The sequence below is a fragment of the Linepithema humile genome, chromosome 3 (assembly GCF_040581485.1).
Source record: "Linepithema humile isolate Giens D197 chromosome 3, Lhum_UNIL_v1.0, whole genome shotgun sequence".
Classification (NCBI taxonomy): Eukaryota; Metazoa; Arthropoda; class Insecta; order Hymenoptera; family Formicidae; genus Linepithema; species Linepithema humile.
The window spans coordinates 25,165,116-25,193,036 of NC_090130.1; the positions used below are offsets into that span (position 1 = coordinate 25,165,116).

Sequence of the window (27,921 nt, forward strand, 5' to 3'; positions counted from 1 at the left end):
AATCGGGAAAGACTGCGAACATTTCAGAAAAACGGGGAGCGGGAAAGATCGAAAGATTTGTAACCGGGAGGAAGAGAAGGTGAATGCGAATGGGGAGATCAGAAAACATCGGACGAAGATAGCCGCGTTCTGCCGAGAGAGCGACGGAGAGAAGAAGCGAGGAAGACAGACGCATATCGGTATCGAAGATCAAGAGAGAGAGAAGCGAGGAGAGTGAGAACGAACGACGGTGAACGAGTGTACATCCAGCGGAGTGAGAGGGAGAAACAAAACCACGAGGTAGACCGACAGGGAAAGCCCAGGGAGAGAGGGACAGGCAGAGAGCACGAGCCGGGAACTCGACGTGTGCGAGTAAGAACGTAGGAAGGAACGAGAGCTCGGCGTGTCGCTCGCGCTTGCATTGCTTTTCGAAGCTCGCGCGCGATCGGTCGCTCGCGAGGTGCGTGCGTACGTGTGCGTAGTAACTCGCAAGCAGCGCACGTATGTGTGTGAGAGAGTGAGAAAGGAAGCAAGAGAGAGAGAGAGAGAGAGAGAGAGAGAGAGAGAGAGAAAGAGCGATTCTGCCGATTGATTTCCGCTCTCTCTCCCGTGATCGATGTTATCGCGCAACAAGGATCCTTCATCGTGCGCGCGAAAAAGTGATCGGTATCTTGAGATTAATTCTCCGCGGAAAAGCGCGAGTGCCACTTCTTCGTATTTTCGATCAGAAATTATTATGCTCGTTGAACTGTGAGATTTCGAACGCGAAGAAGAGACAGCGAGGAAAGGCGGAAGAGGCGGTGCGAAAAGTCTACAGGCGGAAAGATCAAAAAGGTCATCGGAGAAAGGTAATCTGCATTGTCTGATTTCATCTACGAATGTGTTTCACGGTGCAGTCATGCAATTTCTCGATAAATACATCGTGAATAATAGCGGAACAACAAGCTATTCGACTGGCGTACAATCTGTACGATGGAATGAGATAAAATTTACAAACGGATAAACTCGAAAATCATATCTTTTTTGTAAGCGAGGTTTGTGCGAAAAATTCAGATATCCTACGCTATATAAAAGTATTGGAAATTGAATATTATTTTTAAAAGAGTACGCAAATATTTTAAGGAAAGATGCATTCATTTAACAAAATAATTTTATTGCTAAGTAAAATTTAAGATATTTAGATTGAAAGAATATTTATTAATTTTCGTAAGATATTAATAAATGAAGGATATAATATAAATGAGGTAGACTATATAAGACGTACGAATCAAATGATTAGAAACCACGGCGTCCAACCAGGTTGAATAAATAGAACGTCTGAATGTGTGTGGCCGAACGAGTTGAACTTATGAATGTCGATCCGGAAAAGATTGAACCACGACTTCTGTACGCTGACATGCGTAAAGAATTCACATAACAGACAAATATTAGTAGAATAAATATTAATGATAAATATTAGATTTATCAAGATATTACATGATTAAATATTATTTTAAAATATTATTTTAAAAAATACGTTTAATAAAAGAAATATTAAAAGAAATTTTTGATAATATTGCAATATACTTTATTATTAATGTTGTGTTATTATTTTTTTAAACTTTAATAATGATATGGATTTTACAAATACTTTGGAAAACTACAAATGCAATTATCTGACTTTAATTTATAGAATAGATTATTTCAGAATTAAAATATGTAAAGAACGTGCAAAGAAAATACATTAGCTTGTGTGTTCTTCCAAAATAAAACCGTTTAATTTAAGATTAGCTCTGAGATCCGTTGTACGACCACGCGAGATCTATAAATAGTGACGTCATCTGCAATTACAAACGAGTCACGACACGTACCTATATTCATCGTACCAGTGACGATTAATGCAACGTCTTGAACGTGCTTACGGCTCTCTTTTTGTGGAATACCGCGAGGATCGTTTTCCGCCAATTGATACTAGTAGAAACCGATTAAATGCTCATTAGTCAAATGATGGAAAAACATTAAGAGCGAACGTGACGCGTCATTATAAATTTTCCATTCGCGTGAAACAACGACACACTTGACACTGATGAATGATCATCGGCGTGTATCACAGATATTAAATCCTGCATGCATCAAAATCGTCGTTCATGTAATGATCAGTTTTACGTTTCGAAGCGCTCTTCATGAGAAATTGCGGTGTCTACATTCCGCACAATCACGCTAACCTGTGATAAGCTGAAATTGAATTGTGCCGTAGACGACGTTGTCGATTTGCGCCTAATTTTAGCCCGCTTCAGGGAAAGCAATTTCAATAAACGGAACGTTGGAAAATATGAGAGCGCACGTACGAGACTGCCTCCACGAGCTAAGCTAGTCCTACGCCTAAGTACATATGTACCTCTCTGCTCACAACGAGTTAACGATCGATTCTCCCACGTGTGTCGTAGGTGATTATTTTCCTGGCAACGGTTCTAGTCGGCGCAGCATCCGAAATAACGTGTCGCCGTCGAACGTTTCGTGCCGCACGAAGCACGATAAAAGGAAATTGTTTAACTGCCGTGGGACAAAGCACACACACGAACGCATCTCATCTAAAATGTCTCTGGAGTAATTTCGAAAATTTCTGAAATATTTTAATTGTTGACCGTCAAAGTTTATTATTTGTTAAAAATAAATATACTTTTTACGTTTATATTTTCATAATAAATTAAAATAGTATTAGTTCTTTTTTTATCAAAGTAACATAAACTTTTATGCCAATTTCTTTATTATTAAATTAAAAAAATTAATTAAAATTAAAAGTAAAAAAGTTTAATTTTTTATTAAATTGCTTTCAGCGCGGCTTTGTTGTGTAACAACGCGTTGAGATAAATTCTCTCGGATACTCGGTGCGACACACTGACATATCGACCTTCGCGTATTCCGTGCAACAAAGCAATAAGTGCATCGTGCGTTAATACACCGGAGGCTGTTCGATCAATCGAGGAGAAGCGCCCTTCGATGCGGCTGAAATAATTGCTATTTTCATTCCGGCGGGTAATCACGATTCTCCGGTCGCGCCGATTTTCGCGGTGTAACCGGTTCATTGTGCGATTACACGAAGAGGATATAATTCATCGTTGTAGCGGGCGTAATGCACACGCCATATCGTCGTGTATAATATCACGTTTATTACGCGTTGCTTCGATATACATCGGTCCGTGTGGCGCCAACCAGCCGGCCTCCACGTACAAGCCACGCTCATTCGGCGCATTCGCACGTAGATACGATTGCTCCACGCATTTTATTCCCTTTCAAGGAGTACGCAGACACTCGTAATCCGACCGAGATTAGAACTGCGAATCGAGCATTCGTAGCCGCGATGCTCCGTGATTGCGTCATGAACGCATAAACACGCGAGGAATGCACTTCGGCAATCATTCCAAAACTGCAGTCGTCAATCACAAACGCCGGCGAAATACGAGTGTCTTGAAGTAAAGTTCAACTTGTTTTTGATATCAATCTTACTCTTGTTTTTTTATCGGCCCGATTATCGATTTCCAATATCTGTCGATATTTTTATTCACTTTTCTTGCTGACTCTCTCTTATACATAAGCTTTTATAATTTTCTAGTATATTTCGTAATATATAATTTTAGTTGTAAAAAATAAATTTATTTTTCACTGGATTTTATTGCTAAAAAAATCAGTAAAAAAATTAATATTATTTAAACAAATAAAATAGTTAATGTTATTTTAATCAATAAAAAAGTTCAAATATAAATGTGAAAAATATATTTTTTATAAAGTTTAGATAAAAAATATTGGTATCAAATAATTTTTTATTTGCATTATTTTTTACTGTTCTATTTGACTCTCATCTGTATCGTTAAATGCTATTCTACATGGTCTATTATTACTTTTGCATCGAATTTAATTGCCATGTAAGCAGCGCAATTCGTTCTTCCTGACACAATACAGCTCTTTCTTTAATACGAATGCACGCGCGAGTTATCTAATAGATCACACTTGTCGGAAGTTGGCTTACATCCAATATCTGCCGATAGATTCAGCTTAAGATTGAGATGCAACATCTCGTTGAAGCGCATTGGTGACCTTTAATTCAATATACATTTTGCTTCAGCGACACTTGGCTTATCAGCGCGATTAATCATGCCGACCTCAAAGTCACGATTGCGCGAACGACATTGTACATAAATGATATCAACTACTGTTTAAATCTAGAGTTTCTTATCGCGCGAGATAATTTCGATCGTTGTTCCGTTCAGCGGGATTATATTTGCAGACTGCATTTCGCCAGCGAGCGATATTCCATCGAGATAAACGCGCGATCGTTCGTCGGAGATCGCAACGGCACAGAAAACGATCCTACGTCGCGTAATAAAACGATCGTAATGACTCGCGACGGTCGGACGACGTGCCGAGACATAGAATTAACATTTCTCAGGGTAACAAAATGCGAATGAATGGTGTCGCGTTGAAAATCACGCGGCATCCACGTCTTCTCGTCCGGAAACACTACAGAGTATCGTAGTTCCCACAACAATTAGCCGTAGTTCAAGAACCTTCGCGCGATGTACGCTCGCTAATGAGCAGAAGGAAGAGCCGGTAACGAAGGGAGTCATTGAAATCGAAGGCCAAAAGAAAGTCCGTGGAAACCAGCGAAGAGCTCGTTACTCAAATTTGTTTAAAAATCAGTCAGCATGTTTTGAACTAACTAAATCTTGTCTTAATTAATATGTAATAATTACGAATCACGCGATTGTATTATGTATGATTGACGCAATATTATTGCATTATATATTTCCGGCATAATAACTTAGATACAGATTTTTATCGCGCTAATTAATTAACGCAGCTAGAAAACTCTTTAATTAATACAGAAATGGAACAAATTCTCTGCTACTTTTATTTCGATCCTTTTTTTAACAAAATCTATGAAAAATTACTTTTGAAAGTAAAATTCTAATAAATGTTTAATAACATATCAGGTGGACGTTAATAACGTATAACAACGTCTCTAATAACGTATCACAGATGTTACGGTCTACAAACCGAACGTATAATACATAACAATTAACCAGTTCGGGCTATTGAACCAACTGGACAAGTTTCTATTCAACACATATCGACCTATCACGTCGCTCTACTCAAACACCGGCCATACAAATAAATGTTCGAAATAACAAAAAGGCGAATGCCAGTGGCATGCATATTGTGAAATAATGAAATATGCTAAAATCGCGTGTTCGTGAATTCGCATAAACGTTAAGTGGTCACGTCGCGTAACCTGAGAAAATCCCTAAAGTGTTTACTAGGTTAAGTGACTATTAACACGAACGTCGTAAAACGTAAAGGTCGCGTTGAATTAAAGTCGCGCCGTTTATTAAATCTAAAAAGAAGGATATGCAAAAAGTATGAAGTGTAATAAATACGCCGCGTAAATATACACGGACAATTCGGAAATAAATTATATTCGCGAATGATTATCGCGATCTAGACACTGCATGATTATACACGCGGTTCTTTTATACGCTGTGAATTATGAAGATACGTCCTGCGATGCTTGTGGTACCGTTAATGGTCCCGGAGGTGAGGACAGTTTCCGCGTGTACGTAAGATGAATCTCCGCCAATGCGCACACGCGGTCATGCAAAATGTTAATAAATATCCAGCAGGCATTAAGCGCCAACTATCGAAGGCCAACTATGAGAGTAATGGGATAGCCTCTCTCGTGGCCGAATACCTCATTAAATAGTTAACGGGTCTGATGCAGCTAAATTCTACGTGCAGCTAAATCTAGTAAATTCCCTCCCCATGTAAGTACGATACAATCTTGTTACAGCTTCGACGTGCGGCTCTAAATTGAGTTAGTGTTCAAATGTAGTGAATTGGTGTGGGCATTTGGCCGGGATTTACTTAATCCTTGTAGAACTTAGTGACGACAATGTGTCCCAGAGATTGCGACGTTAAAAATTACAAGTTCACCTATATCGCACCTCCGCGAGAAAAGTGACACAAGTCAAAAGTATCATATTGTTCAGCAGAAAGGAAAGGAAAGGAAGTTGATAACGTTTCCTATTAATAATATTATGAATAAATTTTTATCTTAAATTCTGTCGCAAATTATAAGTCGTCCGAAGCTTGATGCGGAAAATAATTTTACATGTCTATGCTTGGTTAAACAATAATTTTAAAATTAATTATTTACGGCAGTATTAAACATAGCTAACTCACGCGGGAAGTATTTTAATTCAACTTGTACAACTTCCTGATTGAAGGCCGATGTATCTAGAACACAATCTGCACATAATACGAAATCGAAAAATTTCAACTTGTGTCACTTTTCTTGCGAGAGTGCGATATATTTATTTCCCGACGCAACTATCAAATGTCATTTTAAAAACCAATTTGGAGTATATTATATTTTTAAATTCAATCTCTGATTTTTTGCATATCACGTATTATTATATCAATAATGAGAAATTTAGAAATGTTGAAATTTACGATATTTTTAAATCATAATAATTTATTATATTTTAATTTAGATTATAGTATTTTAAATCGTCATGGTTTAATCTAATTGATTGTATTTTTTATACACTTCAAATATCCATAGCTCGCAATCAAATCATTATATTTTTATCGAAATTTTCCATTTATTGTGTACGCGAAGGAGAATCTCTGTTTAATACCACACTATACTCCTTTTGTACCGCACTGCGTTTTGTGATAAACGTCACAAATATTTTAACGTTCTGCAGAAGACGTCGTAACCCGTTTCATGGCGGCCTTGCCTAAAAGTCTGTAGCTTACGAAACACCACGTGGCCGTGCGGCACCATCGGGGTGTGGTCTTGCTCGTGGTTTCTCTCGTTATGTCATCACGAATGCGCAGTCAATTTAATCATGTGTTTTCCGCGGTAGTTGGCATTCCGCTTCTCTTTGATGCATCGCGCGATTCCGCCCTTACACGCGCGCAAAGGAGGAATCGTCCATGCATGGAATCGCGCGGAGCGCGTTATCGCACGACGGAATTTAATTACCATTTCCGTTTATCACTCGGCAGGTTCATCAGAAGGCAAAGCGGTTGCATTACGCGGCGCTCTCTCTTAAATGTATTCTGCCGCAGTCACTTTGCTTATCAATGCTACTGCGTATTTCTATTGCACATAGTTGAGTAAAGTTTGTCGATTATTCGATTTATTATAACAACTATAATGATTGGTATAGAAATAACGATTACAGAGTTGAAAGCACTTAGCGTCAAGACAACAGTAGTTAATTATGCCTGAATTTTAAGTGCGCGTACATTCGTTGTATAATTTACATTCGTAATAACATCATGGTCATATCTTGTTCTGAATAAAAAAAGTCACTCGTTTAATGAATATATTTGCATTTACTGGGCGTCGGATATGTCGTCAATGCTTGCGTATAATTAGTTGCGCATGTCTTCAAGGTCCGGTATTTTGGGCATAGCATTGATGTTGCAGTATGTGACATAAGCTGTAAAATATAACTACGTAGTAATCCGTCAGACAATGCGTTATGTAAGACGAATGATTGTCACATTATTATACGTATCGCCTATTAACCGTGACATACTTAGAGTACAACGAACTTTTTACCAAAACAAAGATATTAGAATCAATTTTAATTGATAACTGTTAGATTTATGAATATATGTGTCTGCTTTAAATTTAAATAAAAAAATTTTTTTTAATTAAAGAAATTAGGATAGATAAAAAAAGATATTGCGCAGTTAGCGAATGGTTTCAGTAAGTGAATTGTTTTTCCGCTGTTAAAAATTTTATGTTTCTTCGAAACGATGATGCGTTTGTGCGAGTTTCAGCTATTTATAAAATTATTTATAAAACTAAATTCACTTCAAAAATATTTTTCTAAGAGAGAAAATAACTTTTGATCTCAGAATGTACGTACTTCCGGACAAGCCACCGTTCTGTAAAACTAAAATAATTTCGAATACGCGGAAGACCTTCGTACGCTTCTCGTGATTTTAGGGTATCTTTTTGCGACGCGTGTTAAGTGATATCGCACCGGCGGTTCTTTAAAGCCAATGATGACGTCTGCCGCGTTCTTTCGTGACCTAACTAATACGTGGTTCTACTACGCATGACTCAGCGCCCAACAATCTCATTCACTGAAGAACGAGAATCGCGATAAACTCGCATAAAACGCTTTCGCAACATCGCTTCGAAGAAGAAGAAAATTCCTAGGATGGGAAAGTGTTTTACTAATTGAAGCCATTCGCTAGTCGCGTGATATCTCATTTTTTTCCGTTTCCCTGCGATGCGGTCGCTATGAAGACTTTTACTGTGTGTAATGAAAAGCACATGATGAGACCAGTACCAGTTGAAAATTTAGAGTCGAGAGGCGAGAATCTCAACTTAAAACTTGGAAGTTAATAATTTATAGAAAAACAATTTGGAAGAAACTTAAGATCCAAAATTGAAAGTTAAACATTCAGAAATTGAGACTCGCAAGTTAAAGGCAATATTGAATTTCTTACAAATCTTCAAGGCTGAATGTTACATGTTAGAAGTTGAAAGTCAAAAGTTAAACAACTGAGAAAAATGGAGTGATGTTAAACATTGCTTGCGCGAAAGAGCTAAGATTTCAAAATATACGGCTCTGACCGAAAACAACCGAAATTGTTGTGTTTGGGTTTCCTGGATGAAATCAGTCACGCAAATAGTATACGTGCGTCAATGGTGTTTTGGATTGCTTTCCATCGCCCACGTACTCGTACTTAGAAACGGTCGCAGCGTAGTAGAATGCATGGCGCGTCGCGCGAGAATGATTTCATCCGCTATTTCCACGGAATCGGATTCTCTGTGTGGGTAGTTGATAGACTCATTTCGAAATCGTCTGGTGTACGCAGATTCGATCGGTGTATCAATATCAATTATACACAGGGCCGTCATTGAATCTCATCGTCCGCTTTATTGTCAAGCGCAATTTCCGGAAAGCGTGGCTATAAAATAATATTGGAAGTGATGCACGATGCTGATTCGCGCGATTTATGGATCGCCGGTGGGTGGCATCTGCGCCCGTTTTAGAAACGGCCATTGATCAAGCCGCGGTGACGTTGTGATTTATGCCCCATCAAGGTTTTAGCACCGTTTGAACGAAGGAACAACTATCTGAAAGTCCTTCGCACAGTTACTTCGCGCTGCAAGTCGCTTTTTGATCCTAGCCGACATACTAAAAACGGATGTTTTATTTCCAGCGACTGATGGCTCACATTTCTCACGGACTTTGCAGTGATAAAGTCACACAATTCCGATATTTATAACGTTATTTTTATTTTACTTGTGCTATCGATAAAATAAAAATAAGGTTGTCTAAATATTGCATTCACGAAAATGTGCCAATACCCACTCAGTCGTTATCTAATTCTTAAGATCCGGGATATATACACGCTAAAGGGTGACACGTTGTTAACTATCTGTCGTTTACATTCCGTTGAAAGACACCAATAGGGCAGAGGACGATCTATTTTCCCTTCTTGCTGACATAAATAGATTCTTCGATACTTCGTAACTCGCGACTTGGCCGTTGTTTCGAACAGTTTTTTTATTTTTATTTTTATTTTTTTTATGTCAGTGAAAAAATATTTGACCGTCTATTTCGGCATTATCAACCACGCTATTTGCTATCATGCGTATTATATGATATCCAAACATTCATGAAACTTCTCATATATCATAACAACGTGTCAGGTAAACAACATGGGAATGTCCAACGGCAAGATTTATAATACATTTTAGTCAATCGATTGCTATATGAAAACAAAGTATAGAGATACGTTTACCTTTAATATCATTTTGTATTGAAATCAGGACGGAGATATTTTATCAATTTTTCTATTAATATTGTCAATTGTCAAACATAATAAAGGTTCTAATAATTTTTAATGTCTTTCGTATTTTTTAAAAGACTAATTTTGAAATAAAAGTACTGAAATATTCTAGGAATGTGAAAGTGTCGATGTTTTATAACGCGATTAGCATCTCCAAGCCGCACTACGTGCACTACATTAAGGCGTTGTCTTATCAAATCGCAGCACGCTCTAGATTCAGTTCAGAAGAATGCCGACATTCTCGGAACGAATGAGGATGGCGAATTCCCCCGAACACCCGGTGCAGTCGCAGCCGGCTAACTCCTGCTTGGTGGCTGACCGCAATTTAGATATGAGAAAGAATGAGCTTGCAGAGGTTGCGGTCGTGCCGTGCCTCGCATGGTGAAAATCACGATTTTAATGGTTCACATAATTCGCGGACGCGCACGCGTTCTCTTTGCTAATAAATACATGTAAATTCACAGTCTAATGTTTAACTTTCGAGGATTAACTCGGAACCGCATATATTGTCTCTAGTAGTCTAATGTAGGCAACATGAAAAGCGGTGTCTAGGTATCGATTAGGTAAACACTAAAGCAACGTTGCCGCAATCGTAATCGGATTAGTCTTCTGTTTCTCTATCGACTTCTATAGAATGATTCACGTAGAACAAAATTCTTTGAAGCGAGATACGTATCTATGCAAATCCTATGTAGCTTACCTATATAGAATATCGTGTACTAGAACCACCACATTACCGCGGCGTGTCGTGTATTATTTTTTCCTGCTTCATAATGATGCATAAATAAGATCCTAAAAATCGAAGTAATGTAAGCTTTCGATATAATTCTGCATATTTATGAGTATAAGATTGAAAAAGGAAAGGTATACTTTGACTGTGCTGGGAAATCAGTTTTATAAATCAGTTATTTAAAAAGCTCTATATATTTTTGTCTTATAATTTTATTTAAAATAGAAGCATTATTTCAAGTTCTGTAAATTAGTGATCAGAAAATCTTTATTTTTGTCTTATGACTTCATTTGAAATAGAAATATCTCAAGTTTTATTCCGTATAAATCATTTTATTTATGAACTTTTTTACATACTCTTATCTTTTTGTGTCTTTTAGCTTCTTGTGTATCGTGAATGATGATAAAAATATCTCAACGCGAATGAAAAAACGGTTAAGCGCTAAGACGTCAGTAGGAAAATAGAGACCCTATTTTCTTCCTATCGCTGAGATATTGCAGGATATTTTCTTCGTAATGATTCGTAATCCGTAGCGAGATTGTTTCCGCGAAGGCAACGGATAGCCGGCTTTTAGATACTTGCCACTGCGAGCGAAAACGATATGGAGTCGTCGATAAAAATAAGCTTTGTTGACATTAAACGTAAATCGGCCGACGAAGAAACGATGCGACCGCCCACGTCTGACATAGATCGGTCTGCTACTACTCTTTTAAAGGTGCAATGAAATTGTGAACATATGTGTAGCTAAAAAAGAATAGACACTGAATTACATCAATGCGTTTTTGCAGCGATGTAGAACGATTACTCGAGAACGAAAAAGCAAAAATGTCAAAGAGTTCATAGCCATACATTGTCAAGTTTAAGGTTGAAAGACCGTGAGTTTCTATATTATGTATGTTAAGTTCATTCTCCAGTATTTATATTGCACTTTCACTTTAAGCAGTGAAGTGTGGAATGAAGATTGACATATTACGACGACACAAGCTGTATCGTAATAGGGACATTAATAAGCGCGAAACCATCGTGCACGATTTGCATCACATTTATCGCTATTTGCATAACAGTGTGATGATTCATACTGTAATGCAAATAAAGTATTTTTGCAGATAAGGTGACCATCTGCATATTTAATCTTTTATTAGTTTCCTTATTTAAATATGAATTTCAACGTTTTCAATGCATATGTAATTCTGAGCGAATAATGAAATATAATCAATCTTATAATTTGCTTTTGGGAATTTCATAAAATTTATTAATAGTATTAATTTAGTAGTATTAATTATATATTTTGAGACAACAACGAGACAAATTAACGCTTTATTCCGTATTTTATAATCTCTGGATTTAAACTATATTATGTAACTGTATTATGAACATATTCTCATTATATTAATTATTTGTATGATTTATTTTATCTTAACAACATTTAATACATATATTATTGCGACATATATTATTAATTATTTGTGAAATCTTTCATCTTCCATATGCATGACGGGTTTTTCCAATATGCTTATACGACATAAGCATGTTATCAACAAATATTAGTGTATATAATAATGTTACTCTTCGGTGGTTAATTTGTATATCGAGTTGTTTTTACGCACACTCAAAGCGTGCAACGCAACATAACCGTGAGCTTATCTGATGCGCTTCCGAGCATGACGAGTTGCATGACGCAATGTCCAAATTTATGATTAATCGAGCCATCCACTCAGCGCACTGCATTTGTGGCTTGTGTTGCGCAGATTCATCTCCAAAAAAAATGGTAAATATCGCAAATGAACATATAAACAGTAGCTGTCATTAGCGCTACATTAATAAATTAATTGTTATACAATTGTCAACAGTTAAATTTACAACACAATTAATGTTCTGGCAAAATCCAATTTTATAATTTCACAATTATATTCGCTTCACGCGAATAATAAATTTCCTTTAAATTAAAGCTTATCATTTATTATAGCTTCATCTTCAAATTAACAATTAGATTAAATTTTTTAAGTTTCTCAAGACTTATAAGTTAAATCACAAATTAATTATATAAAATAAAAAAGTTTATGATATTATGTAGTTTAAAGAAATGATGACATCAATTCTGCAGCGCAATGTATTTGTAACTTGTATACTTGTACAAGCACATTGGGAAAACCTAGTGTATATAACAGAAGATGACAGCTAACATAAAGGTATATTTGTTTCCGTTGCATTTTTTCTTGAAACAAATTGTTTTTCATGGAAGTCATTTTTTTTTTATGTAGCGAGAGATAAGATTTTCTCGTATCTTCGCAATAAACCTATTTTTCGCACTTCTTCGTAGAATGGCATGCGCAAACGCACACAGCTATTCGCATATCTTCTACACAGCCTGATTGCAAACGAATCGTCTGAGCGCTAACTGACCCGTTTCGACCCGTGAAATGCGAGGTAATCGCTTGCTTATCTGATATGTTTTAGCGCATCCGGAGTACATTACGCGGCAGCCGAATTCGTCTGTTGTTCAATTATCAGTACCGTTGCGTTCATTTGCATTTATAATTGATTTGCGCTAATGCGTCGGACGAATGTATTAACTTTTTCATTTCTGGCAAGGATATCGTATTGTTTATCGTATAATTAAATCACGTGACATTTTATAATAATTGTAAATACGATGAATCATTTCTCGTCAAAATACGAATGGCATATGAATTATTCAAATCCTTGTAATAATTGTATATTCACGTCAACAATCGATTTATTCAACCCACTTCTTGTGAAGAAAAGGGAAAAGAAAAGATATAGACCGCGTTCGTCTGGATTCATTTCCGAGCGCAACGTCGGGATACATGACGCAACGTCCGAAAGTCGTGATTAATCGAGGACCGATGCATCTTGCGTTCTTTCTATTCCTTTTTCGGAGCACACACACACGCACGCACGCACGCACACACACACACACACACACACACACACACACACACACACACACACACACCGCGCCGGGAATCGCTTATGCGCCGCATGCATCGCGCCGCGGCGCACGCAAATGGCATATGAGCTCAGAGACTCTGTTCACGCGTACACGCATGTACGGATGCTGGCCGGCCGCGGAATATAATAGCGGTAATACGATGGAACTGGGGCAGTCTTGCTTTGACGCGCGTCTTAGGAGCTTGCACCTGCTGCGCCGCCGGAAAACCACCCGCGAACACGTTGTACGTCGCGCGAATATCGGCGGTATTTCGTCCTGGGCGTTCTCGAGGTTAGTGTCTCGTCGAGTGAACAAATGAAAGTGCGCGGATTCCTATTGCCATAAGTAGGTCTCGGAGAAGAGTTTCCCGTCTCTCGCGCCCGATGGTCCGATGAGTGCTTTTTATAACGGTTAATAATTTCGCGTACGAAGTAGCGCTTCATGAACATTCATTGCTCATAAAATTTTTACCTTCGTGGACTTATCTTTTTTTTTTTTTTTTTTAAATTGCTTTTTTCGCGAGAATGTTTGGCTTGCCGCGATTGCTTCGAAGAATTTCTTGAATCATTTCGGGTGTATCGTATCTCGCAATGTAAAGTAATATTTGATATAAAGCATTTGAGAATAAGTAAGCTTATTTACACAGCAACATTTCATTTTTTAATCTCGGAGCGCCGATCGTTATCGAGGAGGGTGTTAATCTATGAGAGAGCAATTCCAATTAGCGCTGCCGCGTACGCGTCCTAATGGATTAATTCCCAGCTGTAATGAACTATAAACTGTACGGTAAATGTATCGAGTTGCACTCAACTTGCGTGACATTACTGTGACGAGGCGGGACGCAGCGGCCCATTAAGAAGCAAGATATACTTTTCCGCTACTTTATATGCCGTCCATTTATTCAATGAAAACGGTTTCAAAATAGATTGCACATACTTTTATACAAACTCGATAAAGTCACCTGTATAATTTATTAATTATTCTATTAATTTTACTTATATTATCTATCTATATATTGTATTAATTTTATTATGTATAAAGATTTATAAGACAGATACGTATTCCGGTTAAATTTGCATCTCAGACGCGTACGCATTTTTCGCGACGCCGTCTGCTTGAGGAAAAGTGTATCCTCGTTTTGCAGGGTATATTTTCGTACTTTAATTAATTTTCTGGGCATAGCCAACCATCACTTACGGTGTCATGTTGTGGTTACGTCGATCGTGTAGGTACTCGATGCATTTGATTGATTGAACATATAATTAATACGCATCTGCGTACTACATTAGCGTTTGTATCGGCTTACATTTCGGAAGCTTTTCGAGTATGATCACATTACTTTCAAAAAATATAATTTGCGCGAAATTCAAAACGTTTTAGCAAAACTGTCGACTGCATTTACAGTAATTTATCAGCATTCGCAGAATTTTTGACACTTAGAGTTTATTCCGGAAATTCTATAAATGATCGCAAATTAATTTTTACAAACAAGAAACCTTAAAAAATCTTTGCACTTATATCCGTGTCGCTAATTACACGTTATCTCAAATAGTTATCGACGACAAATACGATAACGACAAAACGACGATGTGAGCACATTTGATCTATTTTTGTTACGTAACGATACGACACGACTCTCACACTTCGCAGACTTACGTCTGATGTCATAGTTACAATTTCACAATGACTGTTCAAGTCTCGGGTCTGGTACGCGACGTGTTGTCTAGTGCGGTTTCGTGTCTCCTGCTGTTTCATTCAAGAAATGTGATATTGATACGTTCTGTGATGATTGATTTATCTCGTCGCCCAATTATCGCTCATCTTATCATACTTTATTCTTGGTAATAAAGACTTATTGATAACATATTGACATGAAAAATATTTTTATGTTTTTTTCAATATCTCTAATTTTTTAAAAATTTTATTAGACATTTAACACTTATTTAATTCTTGGTTTTTCATAAAGACTTTGTTTAAAAATCTTAAAACTGCAACTATGGAAAAGATTGTTTAAATTTCTATTTTTTTCTTTTTTGTATATAATTATTAAAATTATTATTATATAAAAAATATTTTTTAGAATTATTCGAACCATGTTATGCACAATGTTATTTGCGCTGTAATTTACTGTATGATGATGGCTATACGAGCCGCGATACTGCCTATACTGACATAGACAAAGATTGTAAAGATTGCACTTGAGAGCCTCTGGCTGGTATTTAGTCTGCGGGATGATAATTACCGACAACGTAATTGCCGTGACTCGCGTGCTCTCGTTAGGTGCACGATGGAATTACTGAGCTTCATGAATCTCTGCCGGGATGCTATAGATACCGCGACGCGACTTACGCTTTGGCGCTAATCTCACGCATGAATAATTCCATGCAATCGGGAATGCCAATATATAATATATAATGATATCGTAATAACAGAACACGTGGCATTTAGAAGCAGCTACATTTATTATCGTTATTATTCATTATTAATGATTAATATCACTAATAATACTATCGAAGTCGCGCGCGTTCATTATATGTATCCATCCTTAGACATATGTAATATTAATTGCATGTTAATATCACATATTAATATTACATGTTTTTCTTGTAACATGTAATATTAAAATATTTATGTTAATGTCATAAATATTTAAATTTTCTTTATATCATAATGTGTTTATTACGAATACTATATTATCATTTAGATTATTAATATGATTATTTTACATGATATTCCAGATTATTATAAATACTTTTTTGATTACTATATTATCATTTAAATTATTATTATGATTATTTTATATGTGATCTTCCAGATTATTATCAAATACTTTTTTGTTTTATACAAAATTCTATTATATTCTATTCCTTAATTCTCGCATTCAATAAATACATAATGTTTCTAAAAATATTAAGGCTTTCAGAAAATTTATTTTATATTCGAAAGAAATTCTTTAATCTTTCATTCTCCTTCTCAATCGTAATCTCGCAACACTCGTAACAACGCGTGTTTCTTTGATTAAACCAAGCCGCATTATCTCCAATTGATTATTAGACATGGCCATCACAAAACGCTATTAAACACTTCATTTATAATCTATTCCGCAAGTTCTCATCCCGAAATAATGCTTGATGATTCAAACAACTGTTTTATTTTGATTGAATCAAAGAGCCGGTTGCGATACGCCGCTGAAAGTTCGAAAGTTGGTCAGGCCGATTTTCATGCATATAAATAAATATGTGTGAGCTCACGCGTACGACGAGCAATCAAACCGGCACCGTCGACGATGCACCGAAAAGAATAATCGATGTCGGGCCGATTGACGTGGTCGGCCGCTAATTCATTGAAAAAGATTTAACCGCGGCGCGTACATATAGAGAGTCACGTTAATGCGATACAAGAGCGCGGGAATTAATGAGTATGCAAATGCGCCCGGAGTGAAAAAGATTCATCGGATAAAAGTATATGGCACGGTACCGCCGTCGCAGAATACAGTATTAAGCGAGACATGAGACTGTCGTGTGAAACGTGGTTCTCAAAAGCGTCAATATATCCCATGAAATGTATTACATATTTTTATTTTTAATCGTGTTCTCGTTTCTCATCAATTTTTAATTTTAAAATGACCACGACTTATAAATTTAATTGCAAAAATAATAGAATATTTGAGATTTTTTATTAAGGCATTAATAATTATTGATTATTGTGTTTATTATTATATTTGTTGCATTATTATATTAAAAACATTAAATAAAAATATTGAAAAATATTGAAAAATATTTTTAATATTGAAAATTGTGTCTTATAAATAATTAAGAACTCCGAAATAATTTTTTGAAGAAGTAAATAAATTTAAGATAAGTAAAGGAATAAATTTCTGAAAAAGTTTATTTGAATTTAAATGAAAGATTTTCCACAGTAGAAAAGTACTTAATTTTATTGAGTATAATAATACAGTAAGAATTACAGTGATTTTCACTCCTGCAACATTTAATCCCACTTTATAATTACGATAACAACAGTTACGCAAACGTTCATCGCGTGTCAGACCCGGTGCGTTGAGTTGAATTATTCGAAAAAAGAAAAAACATTCTTCAACGTAAAAGTGTACCATGTAAATGCAAACCACGACGGCAAGCACGGCGTGTTCGACGGTACAGTAATTTCGGTTTACAGAGCAAGCGAATTTAATCGAGGGCCCGCCCACGCGTCGACAATGAGGCTCGTAACTTTTGGCGGTGAAGGGCGCCATTCTTTCCGATTTGATGGGATTACAGGTCGACAGGGCCGAACCCGCGTCCGTTCTACGGAGCACGTCACAATGGCGAGCTGTTGCTCGCCATAGAGGGTGACTCGAAAACGCGCGAGACGCGGTATTAAAAAAAGAAAAAAAAAGAAAAACGATCATTGTTCGCGCACGATTCGAAGCCGTGGATGCACGGCTTCCGTGGAAAAGGAGGGATGTTTTTCATCCGTATGTTTAATTCCACGGACGTGCTCGACTGAATCCCCCCGGCGATCTATTCAACGACGGAATTCCGTGTTTGACGCTCGACTTGACGACGAACCCGGTTCAAGATTGTCCATAAATCCCAACGAAACGTGCGGGGATTTATATACGCAAACGAATGAACGTCTGCCGAAAGACGTTCGACTATGCATTTATGTGGATACTCGCGGGTGGATGGATTCTCACGGTTTGGACGAGCAGTAAAATCGTCCGATTTTAGTGCGTGATCAATATTAAGAGTCCATCGGTTGATTTGATAATGAAATCGTCTCGACGATCGCCGCCGATCGTAAATATTTACCGTCGTTATTCTCGCGTTTACGATTTCTGTCAAAACGAGCATAAATCATTGCCCGGCGCAAAGACGGTGCGGCCGAAGGTTGTAATTTTATTTTAATAACTTGCGATCCATAATTATGTTTACATGATGGAGAACAGAGAGAGAGAATCGCGCGAGAGACCTACCATGAAATGCATATTGTTGCCGACGATAGGAATAACGAGTGTGTTTTACTTAATCACGAGTTTAGCGATTATAATTTCAGATCTCACGATAATAAATAGCACTATCGCTATGGGAAAACATGTTTATCCCGTCATCTTTGCCGCACGTATTTTTTGAAAGAAAATGTTAATTGAACAGGTTTTGCTATATACGTTTAGATTTCTTTCTGTTCTGTCTAGACAAACAAATCACTATGTTAATTAGCGATTTCGCTATCGATAGAAATCATGTTTCATATGTATTTCTTACATTTTTATACTAATTTTGATTAATGAATATTAACTAAAAATTATGAACTCCCTAGATACATTAATCTTAATGTAATAAACTTCTCTGTCCCTTTTTTTTTAAATTAAACAATCATAATTTAATAGAAACGAATGTTGAGAAAGTAATGCGAGTTGAAAAATAACGTTTGCGTCTGACTTCACAGCCTGCGTATATTGCTTAGGACGGATGTGCGCCTCGTGTTACAAATTCTGCTGAGGCAAAATCCAAAGTGCAATGCTTTTCGTGCTGCAAGGTGTGCTGAGTCTAGACATACCTATATCGTATTCGACATGACAATGACGCAATAGTAAAATATAGTCTCGAGTAAAACTGAATCGGCAAGTAGAAGTCTTTTAATTAGATATTCTCGGTATGTTCCGCTTCGAAAGATTACATTGCTTATGCAAGAAAAATATTTTGTTGATTAGTTATTCTTATACATCGTTCATTTCTTTTGCCAACAAACCAATATTTTCAAAATAAATGCTTTTCACGAATAGTTTGACTGTGTAATAAATTATCATCTTAAATCATGTTTGCCAGTCGAAAAAAAAATTTACTAAACTTTATAGCATTAAAAATTTAGATTTGATTTATAATTCCTTGCGAGTATCCACACTGAAATTATCATAAATATGAGGTACATAACACTTATATGCAGCTCGCGATGTTTACGTTTAACGATCTTCTACTATAATCTTCTTCAGACTTTAAAGTTAATTGGTGCAGCCCGCTCGCTTATTTACAATCTGAAGATTACAAATCTTTGCGGTGTGGGCAGGAATTATAGATCGTAAATTACATTGTACATTGTTTATCAGGTCGCAACATTGTATATTTTAATCGGCTGTATATTCGTAAAGCAATAATTATCTTGGTCAAATGTTATAGAACCCGTTCAATTGCGAAGGTCAATTTAATCGATTATGTGAGAGGAATATCGAAAGTGAAATAACTTGTACTTAGGGGGGGGGGGGGAAGATTCATTATAAATTCTACACAAGTTTACAAAGCTATTTAGATACGTCCTTGACTAGCTTCGTATTTTATGCCAAACAAATAAATTGTTTCTTCATTGAGTCATAATTTTCCAACTAAAGCCACGGCAATTGACTGGAAATTAATTACACGAGCTACTTGGAATCGCTCTTCGATTTATATGTTAACGTCCAATTTTCCGTTTATCTGCAACCGTGAAGTGACATCACGCGAAGAAACGCGCCGCGCTTAACCATTCTCATTCGCCACGCGACTTTGCGCGCGACTTTACTCGCGGCTGAACGCGAGGGCGCGACGCGTGTAATCACGCGCACGATTACGATATTCGCCGCCGCCATCGTCGCGGTTGCGCTTATGGGGTCGCGAAGTGAATTCTGAGGCGCGTGACGAATCCCGCTGCACCGTGCCGTCGCGATGCGTCATGAAACGTGGAACACCGGCAGACGTGCCCACACTATGATGTTCATTGTTACAGACGCGGTGATAAAAGTAATTCAGGTGAAGACGCGTCTCTTTCTTGAACTGCCTCTGACATCAGACTCTCAATCAATCCGTTTTGCATGATGATGCATGAAGCGCGTTCGGCGAACGTCACGCGGAGACACTCATCTGGGTGTGGACGCGGCAAACGTTGCCCATATAAATCCTTTCGTTAGCACTGTAGAATCTCGATTGCACAGTTCAGCGACGCATAGTTCGAGATTATCCGTCTTTTGAATAATTGAACGTTTGATTCTGAGAACAGCGTGTCGTCTTGTAAAGAGATATCATCTACATATATTATAAATAAAAAAAATTTTACTTTTTATTTTATCTTACTAAATATAAAATAATAAAATTATTCTTTGCATCGAAACATAATCCGATGATTAAGATGAAGCCAAGATGAGCAGGCATGTTTTGGCATCGTTGTGCTTCTGTATGTTTTTTTTCCTAGAACTCGCATTAAAGAAACGAATGTACGTCTTCCAAACAAGGTCGTTCTAAACCGCAATCAATTCGGGGCTATCGATAATCCTATGCAAATTTTGCAATGCGAAGGTCACGTTTTATTTTCCTGCTAGCGACCAGTTTATTTGAAATCACGATTGGATGACATTAACTAATATGGCAAAAATGATAAAGAGATTTGTCACGTCACAATATACTTAACGTTAATAATAATGAAAGTATTATGTATATCACATAGCTAATGATGGAATAAATTTACATAATTTTAGTCGGCATCAAATTATCAATACTGACATAATCTTATAGATATTGCGATTGTTTTAATACTACATTTAGCAATCATTCAGTCTAATAATTATAATCCCTAATTATACTGTTTAGATTACACTGTTATCCCTAATTAGACTGCTTATAGTTACGTTATTTATTAATAAATAATTGCAATTCTATTGTTAGGGAATATTGGGTTATTATATTTGTTCCACTTTTACAAAATTATCATTATTGATTATTTTCTTTTGAAAGTTATTCTTTTGTGTAAAGTACGACCCCATTATTTAAACGCGGTCGATAAATTTTCCTGTGGAGGAGAGCCGCTCTGTTAATATCTTATTGATAGTAATTGATCTCGAGTTGAGAAAATACATTCGCATAAACGCACGTCGAATGATGATTATCGGATATGCAATATTGCGTATTATTACTCAAACTCGTGTACATTACGTACTAAGTCTATTAAACATCGCGCATATTTTTTTTATTATATTACGCATACATTATTTACCAAAAAAGTTTACGCACTTCAAAGCAAACCTTCTCAGTTAGTAAAACTTTTCGCATACGTGTTGAAGAGATAAGAGGAGGATTATTTATTTAAAAAAAACTATGTCTTAAATATAACGGATTAATATTTTGTCACAAACGGGTGCGTCGATTTTTTTATAAACAATGTATATATTCAAACTGAACTAAGACAAATTTGTTTCAATGTCAAGATATCGATTTCTTATTACTTATTAATAAGCATTATTTATTAATAAGCATTATTTTTGCGTAGGTATGCAGGTTCTTATCTTTATAGATTCAACTATATTCCGCAAATTAATTTATATAATGCCGCTAATAATTTCAATATTATAGACGAACAAAGCTGTACAGATGGTAGGTTCTCAACGGTGATATATTGTTATAGCCGCAAATACCAGTATCTCTTTGTACGCCTGCCATAACAATAACTACGCCGTTGTCTCTTTACGAAATATCGCGTCACATCTCGCGGAAATTTTCTCGAAGAAAAATGGAGCGACCATAAAGGTTCTATGCAAAATAGGTTGATGTAAAAGAATTGAAATATCATGATCGTAACTCGCGTAGCTCGCGATACGACTTGTCGGTAATAAAGCGGTATCCAACCGATTCTCGCGAATCGATGTTTACGGTAAATTTATACATCAGAATATGTATATTATTACCGTCTTCCGAAAGTACGACCACTGTTTTCCCTTTTTGCATGTATAAAATTTATTTATTTTGGGTTTATATTTGCCAGATTGACAAGTATTTCCGTTGCAATATGTTATTCCACCGCAGATTGCTTTTCTGAATGTTTTTTTTACGAGAGATACGAGAAGAGCAAAAATATTTTTTTTTATATATATATACTTTTATTGTGAAGAATATTGATGAATATTTTTTGATACTGCTCATTTATTAAAACATAGAAATTACCAATTTTGATTGATATTAAATTTCAAACAATTTTTTAGTATTAATAAACATGGTATATTAACATTAATTAACATTAATCTGAATACATTAAATGTATATTACTAACGAATGACAATTTATATGAACCGTTCATAATTTAGATTGCAGATGCTTATTTTCATATGATAATAGGAAGAGCGCACATCAATAGAACATTTTTGGTTGCGCAAAGTGTTTTCTAGATCGCGTTCGACTTTGGATACCGTTTTGCTATGTTTAGATCACGTTCAGCTGGCGACGATAAACTAGGTCGGATTAGCGTACTCTTCCTTGAGTGAGTTCTTCATCTTTTCACTAAGGAAGATTCTATCATATCTTTTATATACTTCATAAAAAGATATAAAATATAAAAAGGAATATAAAATATCAAGAAACATAAAACATTGATGTAGTGCAACAATTTATACTTTATCAGAGTTTTCGTGCAACAATATTTAATATTCGTTGCATGATTACATTAAAATAAGCAATGCATATTATTGTTTATCTGAGCATTTTGTAATTTAATTACTATATATTGAAATCTCTGTATATTAAATTACTCACAACTTGAATGAACATACCACATCCAATTAATTACATTATTGTATGATAACATTTACCTAAAATATTAAGCGGGTAATTGTATTATGTGTACGGCAATTAATTTGAGAAGTCTGCGAAATTCATATGATGTAATATCTACAACATTATAATTAATTGGCTATCAAATTTCACGCGATTGGCGTGACTTCACATCGATAAGCGTAGAGAAGCTTTCTTTTAATAAATTGACGTATGTCGCTATGCTTTGCGAATGTGAATAAAACGATATATAGATATTTTAGAACAGGGGACACAAGCTGAAATATTCTGGAAGCTTTTCAGGGAAAGCAAATGCAAATCTAAATATTTCCTACGAGTTAGATGGACAAGCATATACGACGAGCAACGGGTTGCTGGAATAACTTGAATGCCTGTAACCGGATTTCGCGGATAAACGGATTTTCCGCATGGATAGCGGTTTATTGCGTCGCGTTATGCGTTTATTTTATCTCACGGTGATTGAATTACAATGTGCGTCACCTTAATGTCGACTATTATATACGCGCTGGAATGCACATTCTCAAAATTGCGCGCAATTGTGCGAAGCGATCGAAATACGATCCAGCAGCGAGGTAAATATCCCACTTGTCGTAAATAATATATTTCTCTTTTTATCAGATGTGGCGATCACTTCTATGGACGCATTTTCTGCTGCTAACCGCGCTGTTAGCACCAGTGCAGAGGGTCGCAGCGTGCAGCTGTAAGCTAGCTCACCCTCAGACCAAGTTCTGCGAATCGGATTTTGGTACGATGTTAATTTCATGATTCATATCTCTTTCATTCTTTCATGTTGTAAATATTTAAGGCGTGAAAAATATTAATTATATGCATATTTTATTAAGAATGCGAAGATGGGATTCAATGTAATAATACTGTACGTAGAATAACGTACAGTGAAAAGATTTCAAGTATGAACAGCCATGTCACAGTTTTCCTGTAAAATATGCGCCAAATAACAGCGGAATTCACTTTCCGGCTTGCGTAAAGGTACGACGGCCACGGCTAATGACATTCTTCTGTCGTAGTTGCCGTGATGAGAGTGAAAAAGGTTCTCTCCGTGAACGAGTACGAGATCGCTTACAAGGTCAAGATAAACAGGGTCTTCAAGGTGTGTATTATTATGTGCCGTGAGATTTCGCGCGCGTTCTCGCGTCGCGTTCATCGCGAAATGTATAATCTAGGTTTAACCGTACGCCTGCTTCCTCCCGCAGTCCAATCCAAAGGCCGACGTGGCACTGATGCAGAACCTTTTATGGACTCCGTCCTCGGACGGAATGTGCGGCATGACACTGAAAGTCGGCGAGACTTACGTTCTCAGCGGTAGAATTGTCTCGGGAAAAGCACTCATATCGCTCTGCGGACTTTCGATAAGATGGGCCGAGACGACCAGCAGACAACGCAAGGGACTGAGACAGCTCTATCAACAGGGCTGCGCGTGTGACGTAAGTATTAAATTATTTTATCGATCGTTGTTCCATGTATATATATTAAGCTTTTAATATTAAAAAATACCAATATTAACATATCAATATGAAAACTTTTTTACTAAAAGAATATTATAAGATATCCTGCCAGCAAGGCGGAACAAAATTCGAATTTTATTGCTAAAAATGATTATTACATTCTTTCGAAATATTGCTCTTGTTTCATAACATGTTGCAATACATATTTCACACCAGAAAAAATAAAACTTTTAATTTTGTTGTTAGCAGTGATGATTGTTACATTACTTTTGGCATATTACTGAATATTTTTCATATTTAGGTCAACAACAAGTGGAAAAAATAAAGTCTAGTTGTTTGTAATAAATAAATTCAACCGAAATTGATCGTAAATTGTGAAGAGAGGCACATACATAAATCATATGTAAAATTAAATATTTTTGCAACTGATTCCGTGAACACAGGCAGGCTCAGTGCGTGAAGGGGCTAAAGTAATAAATCACCTACGCTATAAATCCCAGTTGATTTTATTCAACCGGATGTACTTCTCAAAAATGGAATGTTCTAATAATATACACGTGCGAATAAAAGAGCTGCACACGCGCGAATGTCGGAGCATTTATTCAAACACAGTAGACCGCTGCAAGGCGCGAGTTTACGTGACTGAAAATATGAGATCGCGAGAAAAGTCGCGTGTATAAATGGCCTGGTTTTTGTATCGCAGATTCTGTATACACATTGGAGGCGCAAGGGTGCCGTGTTCGAGTCCAGCGGCGGGAAGCGTTGCCTGTGGGAGAGCACACCAGGCCCGCAAGATTGCCAAGAAAAATACGGTGTTTGCCTGGTGGCGCCCGGTGGCTCCTGTTCCTGGGTTCCCTCGGTCCCGTATAAAAATTGCATCAAGGAATATCAGCGCCTACGCGAGCAGCAAAGGTCACGGGAGCCGTAACTGACATTTCCGTACCCCGTGTTTTCGTGACAGGAGGCGCAGCTAAAATCTATCAGTCGCAAAACGACGCGGCGCATCTGTCAATCAATCCGATCGAACGCGCCGCAGGTAATTGAGTCACTGAGAGGCAAAGTGATATAGTGCTAGTTTAATGGAACCGTATATTTGCAGCATCGAAAATGCAAAAGGCCTACACCATTTCCATTACTCGGAATATGAATAATTCAGTAGTTCACGAAAAAGCATTATTACATGGACGAGACAAAATTTCCGTTTCTTTCAAAGTTTTATTATTAACTAATACTAATAATGATTTTAATCATTATTTTTCTTTTTCAGATTTTAACATTTTTTAAATGATAGGAAATAAATGGAACATATATCGCTTTACTTTTGAGGGATGCAATTATGTCGTCGACTATTTACGATGTGTATTAATCTTCATACTAATTTTTATTTAGATTTCGATGGACTGGGCGAAAGAACGATTCTGATTGTATCGAAGAGTCGGCGTAGTTTTGTAATTGTTTAGTTAAGATATGGATTCATTTATATATCATTTGTTAAATTATTTGTGACTTAGGTTCGATAGCAACAACGTCGGCTATTTATCCCACAATTTTGCTAGCTTACCACTGGCTGTAATCGTAAGCAGGGAAGTATTAGTTAATTACGGGCAAATCTAACCGGCGCTGGTACAATCGAGTCTTAATTATTCGATTATTATTAATGAAGAGTAAGTTTGTTAGCTTTAGGAATTTCGAAACGCTTCAATACCCAATATGCGTTTCATAACTGAAATATATATGAGCGACCTATTTTCTCGGCTATTCTCTCAACATGTTGTATATATTATATTGTTAATGTACATTGTGTACTCTTAAATTATTCCAACTATCGTTTCGTTATGCGTAGTCGTAGACGTTAAAACGCTACTCGTACTTTCATTACATTTCGTAATCTTTTATGTGCGTTTTTAAGTTTAATCAATTCAATTAGATTGTAGCACCGTATATATTTGTTGTTTACAGGAATTATTATTCACGATTTTGGCACTGTTTGACGAGAAAAACTTTACCGAATATCTCAATAGTTTTCCACATGAAGATATGTACAAGGCTTTTTGTATTTTATAAGAGCATATTTATCATTTAATTCTACTTCAATAATTATTTCATGCAACAGCTGTCTCTTGTTAATTTAGTACAAAGTACGAAGAATATTAATATAATGGAAAATTTGTGTGCTTTTCGATGGGGAAGATACGAATTTTGTACCTATGTCATAGTTTAGTTCGTAAATGTGGTAATTTCGTAAGTGTTATGACATATATATAGATTATAAATTAATGAAAACAGTTATTCTTCCAGGCGTACCCGTGACGTGTCATAAGAGATAATATTTTTCTGATAATGCGGTTTGTTTACCAGACAGTATTTTCTTTTTATGATTATTTAATTTTTAGAAACGTAAAATGCTGAATAAATATTTGTCAATTGGTTCTACTCACCATTTCACGATGATTGGGGTAATAACTCTGCTCGATCAGAGGGAAGTTGTCTTTACCCAAACGACGTTGTAGACCCAGCAGGTGCGCAAATACCCAAGGTTTGTCCTATTTCGTGGAACACGTAGCAATTATCGAAAGGTTCAAGCACACTGTGTATAAGAAAGATATGTATAACGAAATCGATACGAGGCATCACGTGTGGAATCTCACATAAAATGTACATCTAAATCTCTATTATAATTCTGTCTAGATTGTATTTGAATGAAATTTTGCAAACATTTTTATACACAAATTAATGAGATAATATTTTAATATTATAATAATTCAAATTTTAATTTATATTTTTAGATGACAGAAATTATATTATTCTTAACAAAATCTTTATCTTATCTTTTATATCGATAATTAAATTTATTAAAAATAATTATTAGAAAATTTGTTTCGCTGAAGAGTTTTTTGATAATGTATTACCTGGAAGTTGTAAATTGCTGTTATATTGTTAACACTGGGTACACCGCCGTACATCAGGCCAAGAAGAAGATTTTTGAAATCTTCTCCAGCATCTCGCAGATTTTGACGTATCAATACGAAATCAGGCTTGAAGGATCTGACAACAAATAATAGTAGATGCATCGCTGTTCAATGTTAATATTTTCAATCAGATCTATATCTCTTATTGTTTTATTAAATTATTTCTCATTTTATATAAAAAATTTATACGTCGACGTTAAGTTTTTAGACTTTTAAGTTATATTTAATTTATTTCTCTCAATACTTGCTTAACTCAATATTAAAATGTAGTATAACTGCAAAATATTAAACGATTTAAGTTATGAAATTTAGTTTAATGTTGAAAATTATTAGTTTTAAAATGTGTAAAATCTCTCTCTCTCTCTCTCTCTCTCTC

At 36.2% G+C, this 27,921-nt stretch overlaps 2 protein-coding genes across 4 annotated transcripts in view; one reads left to right on the forward strand and one right to left on the reverse strand.

Moving 5' to 3' along the window:
* Window positions 1-27,921, reverse strand: part of Syn (synapsin) — a gene marked incomplete at its 5' end in the record, with an annotated part of 45,408 nt that overhangs the window by 13,941 nt on the left and 3,546 nt on the right. The window contains 2 exons of the mRNA XM_067352438.1: window positions 27,015-27,119; window positions 27,486-27,621. Of these exons, the coding sequence (XP_067208539.1) occupies window positions 27,015-27,119; window positions 27,486-27,621 (241 nt within the window). The remainder of the gene's footprint in view (window positions 1-27,014; window positions 27,120-27,485; window positions 27,622-27,921) is intronic.
* Window positions 347-27,856, forward strand: Timp (Tissue inhibitor of metalloproteases). Of its 3 annotated transcripts, none has more exons than XM_012361184.2 (5): window positions 347-827; window positions 23,732-23,858; window positions 24,139-24,221; window positions 24,325-24,555; window positions 25,280-27,856. In XM_012361184.2, exons 2-5 carry the CDS (start codon window positions 23,732-23,734, stop codon window positions 25,502-25,504), a joined length of 666 nt encoding a protein of 221 aa, XP_012216607.1. In that variant the 5' UTR covers window positions 347-827; the 3' UTR covers window positions 25,505-27,856. The 3 variants fall into 3 exon arrangements, with proteins under 3 accessions (XP_012216607.1, XP_012216606.1, XP_067207100.1); XM_012361183.2 differs by lacking the exon at window positions 347-827 and adding an exon at window positions 13,685-13,817; XM_067350999.1 differs by lacking the exon at window positions 347-827 and adding an exon at window positions 20,252-20,308.

Coding starts and splice junctions, on each gene's coding strand:
- Timp (XM_067350999.1), top strand. CDS start 20,267: ATGATGTTCATTGTTACAGACGCGGTGATAAAAGTAATTCAG. Junction 20,309..23,731: donor CGGTGATAAAAGTAATTCAG/GTGAAGACGCGT, acceptor TCTTTTTATCAG/ATGTGGCGATCACTTCTATG. Junction 24,556..25,279: donor AACAGGGCTGCGCGTGTGAC/GTAAGTATTAAA, acceptor TTTGTATCGCAG/ATTCTGTATACACATTGGAG.